General features: G+C 43.0%; 1 protein-coding gene across 4 annotated transcripts in view; it reads right to left on the bottom strand.

Annotated features, from left to right (window-relative positions):
* DGKG (diacylglycerol kinase gamma) overlaps positions 1 to 12,110 on the bottom strand; it is a 224,758-nt gene that overhangs the window by 10,925 nt on the left and 201,723 nt on the right. For all 4 annotated transcript variants that reach the window (XM_070371987.1, XM_070371997.1, XM_070372006.1 and 1 more), the window contains 2 exons: positions 6,953 to 7,073; positions 4,552 to 4,612 (listed from right to left, as the gene is read on the bottom strand). In XM_070371987.1, coding sequence (XP_070228088.1) covers positions 4,552 to 4,612; positions 6,953 to 7,073 — 182 coding nt within the window. The remainder of the gene's footprint in view (positions 1 to 4,551; positions 4,613 to 6,952; positions 7,074 to 12,110) is intronic.

The following is a 12,110-nucleotide window of genomic DNA, read 5'->3' as shown; positions in this document are numbered from 1 at the left end:
TTGCCCTCCCTGCTCCCACCTCTGAAAAACCATCAGTCTATTCTCTGTATCTCTGAGCTTGTTTTTTAAAAATCCAAGTTTTATGTCATCTATTTTTTTTTTTAACAACTTGACCTCAAAGACAGAAACAAATATTTTAAGTGAAAGTGAAATCGCTCAGTCGGTCCCACTCTTTGTGACCCCATGGACTGTAGCCCGCCAGGCTCCTCCATCCATGGGATTCTCCAGGCAAGAATACTGGAGTGGGCTGCCATTTCCTTCTCCAGGGGATCTTCCCAACCCAGGGATCAAACCCGGGTCTCCTGCATTGCAGGCAGATGCTTTACCCTCTGAGCCACCAGGGAAGCCCCAAATATTTTAAAGCCTCTCAATAACTGTCTTTCTGTAAGTTTCTTATATATATTTATTCTCAGAATATACTACATCTATACAGTTTTTCACCGGCTGTTCACTGATGGCTCAGTCAGTAAAGAATCTGCCTGCAGTGCAGGGAGACGCAGGTTTAATTCCTGTGTTGGATAGATTTCCTGGAGAAGGAAATGGAAACCCACTCCAGTATCCTTGCCTGGAGAATCCCATGGACAGAGGGGTCTGGTGGGCTGTAGTCCATGGGGTCGCAAAGAGTTGGGCATGACTGAGTGACTAACACTGCTACTACTACTAACACTATACTGTTTTTCACAGTATAAATTTTGATTCTATTATCAGACAAATAAATTTTTATGACCATTAGATTTCAAATTGAGTGTACTTTTTACTAAATAAAAAATGACCTTCTTTATTCCACTTTATGCTTTTGGCATGTTGGAAGGTTAGTTTGCCCCAAGTTATCATATCTTACTTTTAATTTCTCTATGCTTGATAAAGGATAAGATAAAAATTTATGTTTTTTTGCTTTAGATGTATCTCTTTACAAGAAGTGTATTGATGCATTTTAACCCAATGTGGGAGTTTTGTTTTTTTAATAGGGAACATGAGCACATTTATGGTATTTTGTCGTTACTGATATATTTAGTCCTAACTTCTTTTATCTTAATCAAAGCATTTAAAATGTTTTCTTGTTTTTCTCCTTTTTGTGCTACACTGATAGGGTTCATAAAATTTAAATTCTCCCAGATTCAGAAGGTGTATACCCTGTTTTTAGTTTCACTAGTAATTATCTAGTTACTAAATTTTTCTTCAGATTTACATTTTCTAATTATCAAAGTGAAGTGAATAATCAATTATCAAATTTAACATACCTTTACTATTCCTTCAACAATGTCTCCCACATGCTTTCAGTCTTGGTGAATATAACTTTAGGTTTGGGATCCAAGTTACGAATGTTTATACTATCTTCTCTTTCAAAGAATGATTTTTGCCATTTGAATTTAACAACGGTTTTTTCTTCATTCTAATTTGTTGTTGTTGTTCAGTCGCTCAATCATGTCTGATTCTTTACAACCCCATTAGGCTTCAGCACGACAGACTTCCCTGTCCTTCACCATCTCCTGAAGTTTGTACAAACTCATGTCCATTGAGTCAGTGATGCTATCTAACCATCTCATCCTCTGTCACCCCATTCTCCTTTTACCTTCAGTCTTTCCCAGAATCAGGGTCTTATTTCCAGTGAATTGGCTCTTCATATCAGGTGGCCAAAGTATTGGAGCTTCAGCTTCTGCGTCAGTCCTTCCAATGAATATTCAGGGTTGATTTCCTTTAGGATTGACTGGTTGGATCTCCTTGCAGTCCAAGGGACTCTCAAGAGTCTTCTCCAACACCACAGTTCAAAAGCATCAATTGAACCCTCAGCCTTCTTCATGGTCCACCTCTCACATCCATACATGACTACTGGAAAAACTGTAGCTTTTACTATATGGACCTTTGTCAGCAAAGTGATGTCTCTGCTTTTTAATACTGTCTAGATTTGTCCTAGCTTTTCTTCTAATTTAACTGGTTTTAATTTTTATCAAACATTCTTTTGTTGCTGTGATGTCCTATCATTAAGCCTTCAATTCTGAATCACTTCACAGTTAGTGAGTGCCTTCACTCAGGAAAACGTTTCAAAAGCGTGTTTTAACTTTTGGAAGTTTAAGACGGACTTCTGTTACCTTCTGCTATGGACTGAACTGTGTCCCCTTCCAAATTCATGTGTTGAAGCCCTAATCCCCAGTGTGACTACATTTGGAGATACGGCCTTTAAGGAGGTGCTTGCTTGCTCAGTCATATCTGACTCTTTGCCACCCCATGGACTGTAGCCCACCAGGCTTCTCTGTCCATGGGATTCTCCAGGCAAGCATACTGGAGTGGGTTGCCATTTCCTTCTCCAAGGGATCTTCCCAACCCAAGGATCAAAACCATATATCCAGCATTGTCAGGCGAGTTCTTTACCACTAAGCCAACAGGGAAGCCCTTTAAGGAGGTAAATAAGGTTAAATGGAATCATAAAGGTGGAGCCCTAGCCCAATAGGACTGGTGTCCGTATGAGAATAGGAAGAGACATCAGGAGTAAATGCACACAGAGAAAAGGCCATGTGAGGACATGGTGAAAGAGCTTCCATCTGCAAGTCAGGAAGACAGGCCTCACCAGAAAGCAACCCTGCTGACACCTTAATCTTGGACTTGGAGGATGTAGATCTATGAGAAACTATGCTGTTTACGTGACCCAGTCTGTAGTATTTTGTTAGGGCAGCCTGAGCTGACTAACATACCTTCACATATGACTGTACACCATAAAATCATTGGGTTTTATTTATTATTATTATTTTTTTCATAGTAAGTAGTAATGTCTGAAGGGTGGTGTGGAGAGAGAGCAAGGATTAGAGGAATATTTGGCTACTTTAAAACCAGTACTTGGATCTGGAGGAATGGCAGTCCAGTTTCTAGATATCACTGAGCTAGGTAGCCAAGGGTTTGCTTTCTTCCAGCTTTTTCCTTTTTCCTTTTAGGAGACAGGAGGACTTTGGATAGAGTTTTCTTAATTCAATTCCATCAAAATTATAAATAGTACAAATTCCCTCCATCCTTCCCAACTAGAACAAGGGGGTAAGATATTATTAGATTTTGGTATAGTGTATTCATCCTTTTCTTAGACTTCATAGAAACCAAAAGATAGAGGTAAGATTTTACAGAAAAAGTTCTACTTTTGATATCTTTTATAAAAGATGCCATTTTAAAAAGTCTTTGTCTCTAGGGACTAACTTTGCAATTTGTAGAAGTTACACAGAGCAAAGAGTTACAGAAATAAACCTACAATTCAGGCCCAGTAGAATTCAGGCCCAGTAGCTATCTCATGAAAATCCTTTCTCTAGTAGAAGATGAACTGATGTTCTGCTACTGCTGCTGCTGCTAAGTCACTTCAGTCGTGTCCGACTCTGTGTGATCCCGTAGACGGCAGCCCACCAGGCTCCGCCATACCTGGGATTCTCCAGGCAAGAACATTGGAGTGGGTTGCCATTTCCTTCTCCAATGCAAGAAAGTGAAAAGTGAAAGTGAAATCGCTCAGTTGTGTCCGACTCTTAGCGACCCCATGGACTGCAGCCTACTAGGCTCCTCTGTCCATGGGATTTTCCAGGCAAGAGTACTGGAGTGGAGTGCCATTGCCTTCTCTGAATTGATGTTCTGAAGGGCTCTAAATAGCAGGTTCTCGAGGGTATCTGAATACTCCAATAGAGTGAGGAAGCTCAGAAACACAAGTTCTGTCTTTTGAGATTCGCACACTCACAACAGTATTGAGGATGTTGCTAACATCATATTCCAGTTAACACCCTGGGCTCTAAACACCAGGACAGTGGTTTCTCTTCGCCATAAAGAGTCTAGTTGGGTTTCTGAGAACAAACTGCTAACAAACTGGTAAGGCAGGGAATGGGGTTGTTCCCTTTATTTTTGTTTGTTCATTTGTTCAATTCTTTATTTACCTTTCAACAAATATTATTGTGCAACTATTACAAAACAGGCACAGTTCTAGGTGCTGGGTAATATGGGTCACAGAAATGCCATAAAGGCAATAGATAACCCATGAGGTTACACTTTCAGGGGAGTTTTCAGGTGGTTCCTCAGGATTGTGGGTACATCTGGGGTGCAGCATGCCTGTGCATTGTGGGGATTCTTCCCCAGGAGCCCGGGTGGTCATAGTAACCAGGTGGAATTCTAAGGTCAAGCTCCACATAAAGAAGCATTTTCTAGTAATTAGGGTTGTTCATTAGTGGAATTAATGAACTTCCTTTTGGGGTCGTAAGTTCCTTGCCACTAGAGCAATTCAAGCTGAGGCTCTCAAGAATACGGTAGATGAAGCCTCAGAGTTCACCTAGAACTATAAGCTCCTTGAAGACAGGTCTGTGTCTCCTTTGGATTTGGAACTGGTGTCTCCCAATGCTTGGCTCATAGCACATAATCAATAAAAGCTCAGCAGATAAATGAATGGATGGATGAACTAAGTGGAAGAGGAGCTGTGCTGGATGATCTCCCAAAGCCCCTGTAACTCAGAGACTCAGAATTTCATATTAAGTCAGTGCCCCAAAGGGATCCCAAATAAAACTTCTCACCCTCATCTCAAAGACTGGAATAACTCACCGAGCATGGTGGCTGCATCCAGGGCTCTCCATCCACTTGCATTGGCAGCAGCTTGTTTGTCCTGGAGACCGGAGAACAGAGAGAGCACAGTGGGCTTCTTGGAGTTGGAGAATGAAGGCCGTCCCCACCAGGGAAACAGCAGTGGAAAGTGGAGCCACCTAGGAGTGGTTCTGAAGACTCCTGGGTGGCTTGTTGAAAACAGATTTCTGAGCTCACCTCAGGGGTCCCAATGTAGCATGTCTGGGTCAGGCCTAGGGGTCTGTGTTTTCATAAGCACTATGGACAACTCTGTTGCTCTGGTCCTCAGACTATTTTGAGAAACATGGCCCTGAGTGAGCAGTGAAGTCCACAGGAGTCTGGGGAGAAGTGGCCGACAAGTATGGCAGCACCATATCTAAGTGGACCCTAGTCAAACAACAAGCCAGAGGGCTTGCCCGTGGTGCCAAAAACTCCACTGTGAAATGGGAAAGATTATGAAATAGGGAAAGGCCTGGGTTCTATGTTGAGTGAGCAGTTGCATAATGTCAATGAGGTAATGTCTCCTACTTATACGAAGTACAGCTCAGGTCTGAGTGTGTTTTGCCTTGCCCCCAATCCTCAACCATCCCCTCTTTTATCTCCTGAACAACAGTAGACATTATGGTTTCATGGACTGTGGACCTGGCTTAGCTGGGGAAGGGGGGTCATCGGGAATGTGATCCCCATGGGTAGGCACAGGGAAGAGGAGAAAGCTTTATTTTCTTGTTTGGGTCAAGGCTTCTTTGGCTTATGGACTGTTAGGGGTGAGACACAGTGGAGGAAAGGTAGGTCCTTTTGGAGGTCTCTGGTCTGGGCGAGCCAGGAACAGTTGCCAGGCGCTGGCCAGAAAGCCCTCACCTGGGTCTGGCATCTGCCCTGTTTCTGAAATTATAAAATGAGGGAGGCAAGCTGTTTTGATGTAGATGATTCTCCAACTGACCCTGAGGATATTTAATAACAAAAACCAATAAACCTAATAATAAAACAAATAATAAAAGCAAAGAGTGGAATTTTGCTTTTGTGGTGTGAGGAGATTATGTAGCGAATGTCCAGGGGGCTAGGGCTCCTGACTCAACCCCTGTTTTTATCTGGAAACAGAAAATATCCTCTCTCTTACACATTTTTTTTTTCTCCAAATTCTTCAGGAATCAAAATTCTCTGGTCCACACATGTTATGGCTTAGATGTTCTAACAGACTGGACCTACTTGGTGTTAAAAGTCATGGAGAAAGGAATTAAAGAGATTAACCTGGGAAACGTGTCCCAGCAAAACAATAGCCCAAAAGGAAAGAGAAGCAAAGATCTGAGGAATAATAGAAAGGACAGGAGACACAGAGGGAATGAAGAAAGGGGGTTAGTGGGATAGATCGGGGAACAGCTCTGGGGACTTCTATGAAGGATGCAGGGTGGCACTAAGAACAGAGTTTCCCCAAAAGAACTCAGAGAACATTTCACCCCGGATAAGGGGTAAAAGGGTTCTTGTGTTTAAATAACTTTGGGAAACCTGCACATGGAAGTCCCCTCTAGGAGATCCCCAAGACACACTATAGAAATTAAATGGGAAATGGAAAGGAATAAGGACTCTGGAAATAATCATGTGGAGAAAAATCTGTGACTAGTTGCATTTATTAAACAGAAGCAACCAAAAATCAGAAGATCCCCTCCATTAGACCCCATCTCGTAAGGAGCCTGTATTGGCTGACCTATTTGGTCCATACTCTAAAAAACTGTCATCCTCTTTGTCAATTATGACGGGTTTGCTGACGTCAGTTTAGCTCTACAAAGGTATATGGGACTGTTTAATAAAAGTGTTTCTGAGACCACTATTTGAGAATGAGCAGTGTAGAGCAGAGAGCCTCAGTTCAGTTCAGTCGCTCAGTCGTGTCCGACTCTTTGCGACCCCATGAATCACAGCACACCAGGCCTCCCTGTCCAACACCAACTCTCGGAGTTCACTCAGACTCATGTCCATCAAGTCAGTGATGCCATCCAGAGAAGAGAGCCTCGTTTTTGTCAAAGTTGCCCTCCAGCATGCATTGAGCATTTCAATGTGGAGATTAGGAAGGCAAGGAGTTGGATCTCTGGCTCTCTGGACCTCATCTTACAATCCTATTTCTAGAATTTCATCAATTCATTTTAAGAGAACAGCAAACTGGTTGTGGTGGGACCCTCCAGTTGATGTCCTGGATGGTTGTTATACCTAGTTTGGAAAGTGGTCTCCAAAGACATTCTTTATAAATGTTATTGAACTCCTACCCCCACTCTGCCCCCACACTCTGCACTGAAATCTAAAGAGGGCTTTCAAGTTGTTATCTGTAGGAATATTCAGGACCCACGGTGAGGGGGACAGGCGGCGCTGCCTGCTGGGTGATGAGGAAACATACCTGATGGAGACAGAGGAGCACTGGGCTAGCCTCCTGCCTGCACTCTTCAGGCCAGTGTAGATCTGCCCCATTTCCATGGCTCCCTCTAGCCCCACCACTTCAAGAAGCTGGTCACTGAGGTCTGTAGAGTGAGACAAGCAGAACCAGTGCATACACATGTCTCTGTTCCCCAGTGTGGTTTGGGCCAGAAGGTCTAGTCCCCAGATGGCCAACCTAGAACTGTCAATATCCTTCAGCTCCCACCAAACAGCATTTCACCCTTATTCTGAATAGGGCATTTCCCCAGAAGTCAATAAATGTACCTTTTCATAAACAGAAACCTTCTGTTCCAGTGAAAAAAGGTTTTGCTCCAGATTGTATGATCATGCATGCAATGAATAGGGTGACATATCCAGAAGTTTCTTCAAAGGCAGAGTAATGTAAAAGATGAACCATCTGTTTCTGAAATACCCTGCCCCCCTGCCCCCACCTTGCAGCTAAGACACACTGGTTTGGGATTAGGATAGGAAGGAATGCTGATGAAGGTCATTATCCAGAGCTGGATCAGGTTTCTCTTCCCTGAATGCCTGAATAACATCTTGGCCCTACTGATGATGACTGATGCTTAATTAACTTCAAATTTGGCCTGCGGTAAGCCAGTGGTGAGCCAACCTCCTTGGACATCCTTGGGGGAAGTCAGTGACCTCTTTCAGGACACCAGGTGCCTAATCTGAGCCAAGGAAAAGAATATTTCACCTACACCAGATTATCCTGGGTCCAAAGTACAAAAAGAGGGACAGAAAATATGAGTCTCAGGCTCAGAGTCGCATAGGATCCATGGCCTCCCACAGTGGCAGCTGCTTCTGATTCAGCACCTAGAAGAGGTCCTTTCTTTGCAAAGTTCCTGGGACTTGGACTGTGCCTGTCCAACTTCTGGGGAAAGCAATGGCAGGATTAAGGTTTGATGTTGGCCCAAAGACTCATTTTTACAACACAACTTTTATTTACTTCAAACAGAAGCAAAATAAAAAGGCAGATTCTTTAAAAGCTTCCATTCCTCCTTTGCCTACCAAAGCAAGTGTAATTCTCTCATAGTTTGTGGCTAATCACTAACATCCTATTAATATTCACAAAGTAGAAAACTGTTCTATGTTAATGTTTTGCTTCTTTGACAGATGGCTTCGGTCTTCTAAGGTACTCATGCTCAGTTGCTTCAGTTGTGTCTGACTCTTTGTGACCCCATGGACTGTAGCTCGTTAGGCTCCTCTGTCCTCCAGGCAAGAATACTGCAGTGGGTTGTCATGCCCTCCTCCAGGGAATCTTCTCCACCTAGGGATCAAACCCACATTTCCTGTGTCTCCTGCATTATAGGTGGATTCCTTACCGCTGAGCCACTGGGGAAGCCCATCTTCTATGGTGTCTCCTGGTATAATACGATAGTGTTTATTAAGACTGGCAAGGAGATATTTGGGTTTGTCCTTGTTTAGAAGCAATAAATGCTGGAGAGGGTGTGGAGAAAAGGGAACCCTCTTATACTGTTGGTGGGAATGCAAACTAGTACAGCCACTATGGAAAACTGTGTGGAGATTCCTTAAAAAACTGGAAATAGAATGGCCTTATGACCCAGCAATCCCACTGCTGGGCATACACACCGAGGAAACCAGAATTCAAAGAGACATGTGTACCCCAATGTTCATCGCAGCACTGTTTATAATAGCCAGGACATGGAAGCAACCTAGATGTCCATCAGCAGATGAATGGATAAGAAAGCTGTGGTACATATACACAATGGAGTATTACTCAGCCATTAAAAAGAATATATTTGAATCAGTTCTAATGAGGTGGATGAAACTGGAGCCTATTATACAGAGTGAAGTAAGCCAGAAAGAAAAACACCAGTACTCTTGCCTGGAAAATCCCATGGACAGAGGAGCCTGGTAGGCTGCAGTCCATGGGGTCGCTAGGAGTCGGACACGACTGAGTGACTTCACTTTCACTTTTCACTTTTATGCACTGGAGAAGGAAATGGCAACCCACTCCAGTGTTCTTGCCTGGAGAATCCCAGGGACAAGGAAGCCTGGTGGGCTGCCATCTATGGGGTCGCACAGAGTCGGACACGACTGAATCGACTTAGCAGCAGCAGCAACGCATATATGTGGAAGTTAGAAAGATGGTAATGATAACCCTGTATGCAAGACAGCAAAAGAGACACAGATGTATAGAATAGTCTTTTGGACTCTCTGGGAGAGGGTGAGGGTGGGATGATTTGGGAGAATGGCATTGAAACATGTATAATATCATATAAGAAACTAATTGCAGTCCAGGTTTGATACAGGATGCTTGGGGATGGTGCACTGGGATGACCCAGAGGGATGGTATGGGGAGGGAGGTGGGAGCGGGGTTTAGGATGGAGAACACGTGTACACCCATGGCGGATTCATGTTGATGTATGGCAAAGCCAACACAATATTGTAAAGTAATTAGCCTCCAATTAAAATACATAAATTTAAATTAAAAACAGAAAACTATTGTTTAAAAAACATTCTCTTAACAAATATACTTCTTATTTACATTCATTTCATTCTTTCTACCAATTTTTATTGAATACAAATTGTGTGCAGGGCACTTTTCTAGCTCTTTGGAACTCAGCTTGTAAGAGGTGTAGGATCTAATATGGGAGGTAAGACATATATACAAATAGTCATGTACATAAATTTAAAATTATAAACAGATCATAGGAAAAATGTTCTGTTAGAATGGAAGCTTGAGTGGAAGGAACTAAATATATCTTTCCCAAAGTTAATGAAATCCTGTATTTGACTTTATGGATATTCTTCTAATGAAGACAGTTAAACTATTGGGCTGCCCACCAATGTGTAAACATTGCTAAAGTTTGCTAACCTACTGATGATCACTGATGAACATCAGCTGCCAACAGATACACAAGCTGTTAGTCTCTCTGTGATGGCACATAGGTTACCTCCTTTATATCCACTGATACTGCCATTTTTCTTCTTTGGTACTCCTTTTTTTCACATGTGTGAAAAGATACAGTCTCCTTAAACCCTCCGTCTCATTTGGACTTTAACAAGAAGCCACAAAGGGCAAAGTTTGTTTAGGAGAATGCTCCAGGCTCTTTTAAGGAGTTCAGATCCAATAAACAGTGAATGTCTAAGCCTCTAGTCACTTAATTAATTCCCTTCTTACCCAAGCGTGTTGAATAACCATTGGATAGTTTTGCTTACTGTGTCATTTTACAGTGTCTGTGATCTCAATAAGGGTTGTGAATGAGAGAAGGAGGAGGAGGAGAAGGGGGAGGGGGAGGAAGAACAGGAGGCAGGGAGGGAGGAGAGAGTGTTTAGGGGTGAGGAGGGCAGGGGAGTTGTACTGGGGTGGGAGAAAGGAGGAGAAAAGAGAGGCAGAAGTTTCTCTGTTGGCAGAGAGACAGATGTCTTTAAAAATGTTGCTCTCTGTACCAGGCTTTGGTGTCTGACAGTGCTGTGATAGTTCAACGTTTTCCCTCCTTAAAACATTCCTGGTAACAAAATGTTCTAAGAAGCAGGGGACTTAATAGACTCAAGTTGTTTCAGCTTTTACAATGTCTTGGTCTTTTAACAAATTTCCCTGTTGAATGGCTCTAACTTGAAAAGTTGTTATCACTTCCCACACATTACCTTGCAGCTATCACTTCCCACACATTACCTTGCTTCCTGGCTCTAGAAGAGATGCAATACAGGCTGATCTCATCAGTGTGGTGGGTGGGTGGGTGGGTGGGGGGCAGGGGGTTTACACAGATGTGGGGCTTGGGGGTGGAGGAGGGATAAGTGTAGGAGAATGGGCAAGGATCTTGTTATACTTCTGGCCACTCTGCCTTTGACTCTGAATCTTTCCTGGCATTGAGGCTAGGATGACTCCTGACTGCTACTGCAGGAAGACTGACTGCTCTTCTGTTTCTCTACCGTTGCCTGACTGATCTTCCAACTTAAAATGCCTACCAGGAAGTTCTGAGGTAAAGAAATATATTTAACTCTGCTTCCCAAACCTGCTGGACCACGAGACTCTTCTTTTGTGTGACACCTATAAAACAGTTTTGTAGGTATCTATGGTCGTTTTCTTTGGAACACATTTTGGGAAATTCTGGCATCACTTAATTCCCTGTACTTCCTTTAGAACACAGACTTATGCAGAAACTAAATCTGGAGTTAAAATGAAACAGAAACAGAGTTACAAGTCAATGACCAGGTACATAGAACATTTAGTGTTCAGAACATAGAATCCAGGATCAGGACATCTGCTATACCAGGTGTCCTGTTTTACCTTGCTGGGCTGTGCTTAGTCGCTCAGTCAAGTCCGACTCTTTGCGACTCCATGGACTATAGCCCACCAGGCTCCTCTGTCCATGGGGATTCTCCAGGCAAGAATACTGGAAAGGGTTGCCATGAGCTCCTCCAGGGGATCTTCCCAGCCTAGGGATTGAACCTGGGTCTCCCACATTGCAGGTGGATTTTTTACCGTCTGAGCCACCAGGGAAGCCCAAGAATATTGGAGTGGGTAGCTGATCCCTTCTCCAGGGGAACTTCCCATCCCAGGAATCTAATCGGGGTCTCCAGCATTGCAGGCAGATTCTTTACCAACTGAGCTACCCGGTAAGCCCCCTGTTTTACCTCAGGTACAAATGATTCAGAGAGTGGTTTTTGGCAATTCATATCATCTCCATATTGTTTCTATACTCAATATACTCACTTGTATTTAAGATGGAATGTCTGTGTACCTTAGTAAAACAGGAATGCATTAATTCACTCATTCAACAGTTACTGAGTGACAACCATGTGCCAGACACTGTGTTAAGAACTGGGAATACAAAATGTTCTACTCTAAGGACTCTTAACCAAGAGGGAGAAAGTGTTAGGTATAGAAAATGTTGTGAGTAAACTACAGGAAGAAGGATGCCTGAGTAACTGATTCTGGGCAAGGTATGGAAGGAAGGTGCCAGAGACTTTAAGGAAGGTCTTGAAGGATGAATGTCAAGATAATTTGCTGGGTTAAGAAGAAAGAAGGACATTTCAGGGACAGGGATGATTACCTGTGTAGGAATGGATAGTCACTGGATGCACAAGGAAACTAATTTAGCAATAAAGTCAGTTGGCAGTGTCACTGGAAAATAGAAAAAGGTATTTCT

Source organism: Bos mutus, chromosome 1, assembly GCF_027580195.1.
Source record: "Bos mutus isolate GX-2022 chromosome 1, NWIPB_WYAK_1.1, whole genome shotgun sequence".
Classification (NCBI taxonomy): domain Eukaryota; kingdom Metazoa; phylum Chordata; class Mammalia; order Artiodactyla; family Bovidae; genus Bos; species Bos mutus.
The sequence above is the reverse complement of the archived record's forward strand: the minus strand, read 5'-3'. Positions and strand labels throughout refer to the sequence as shown.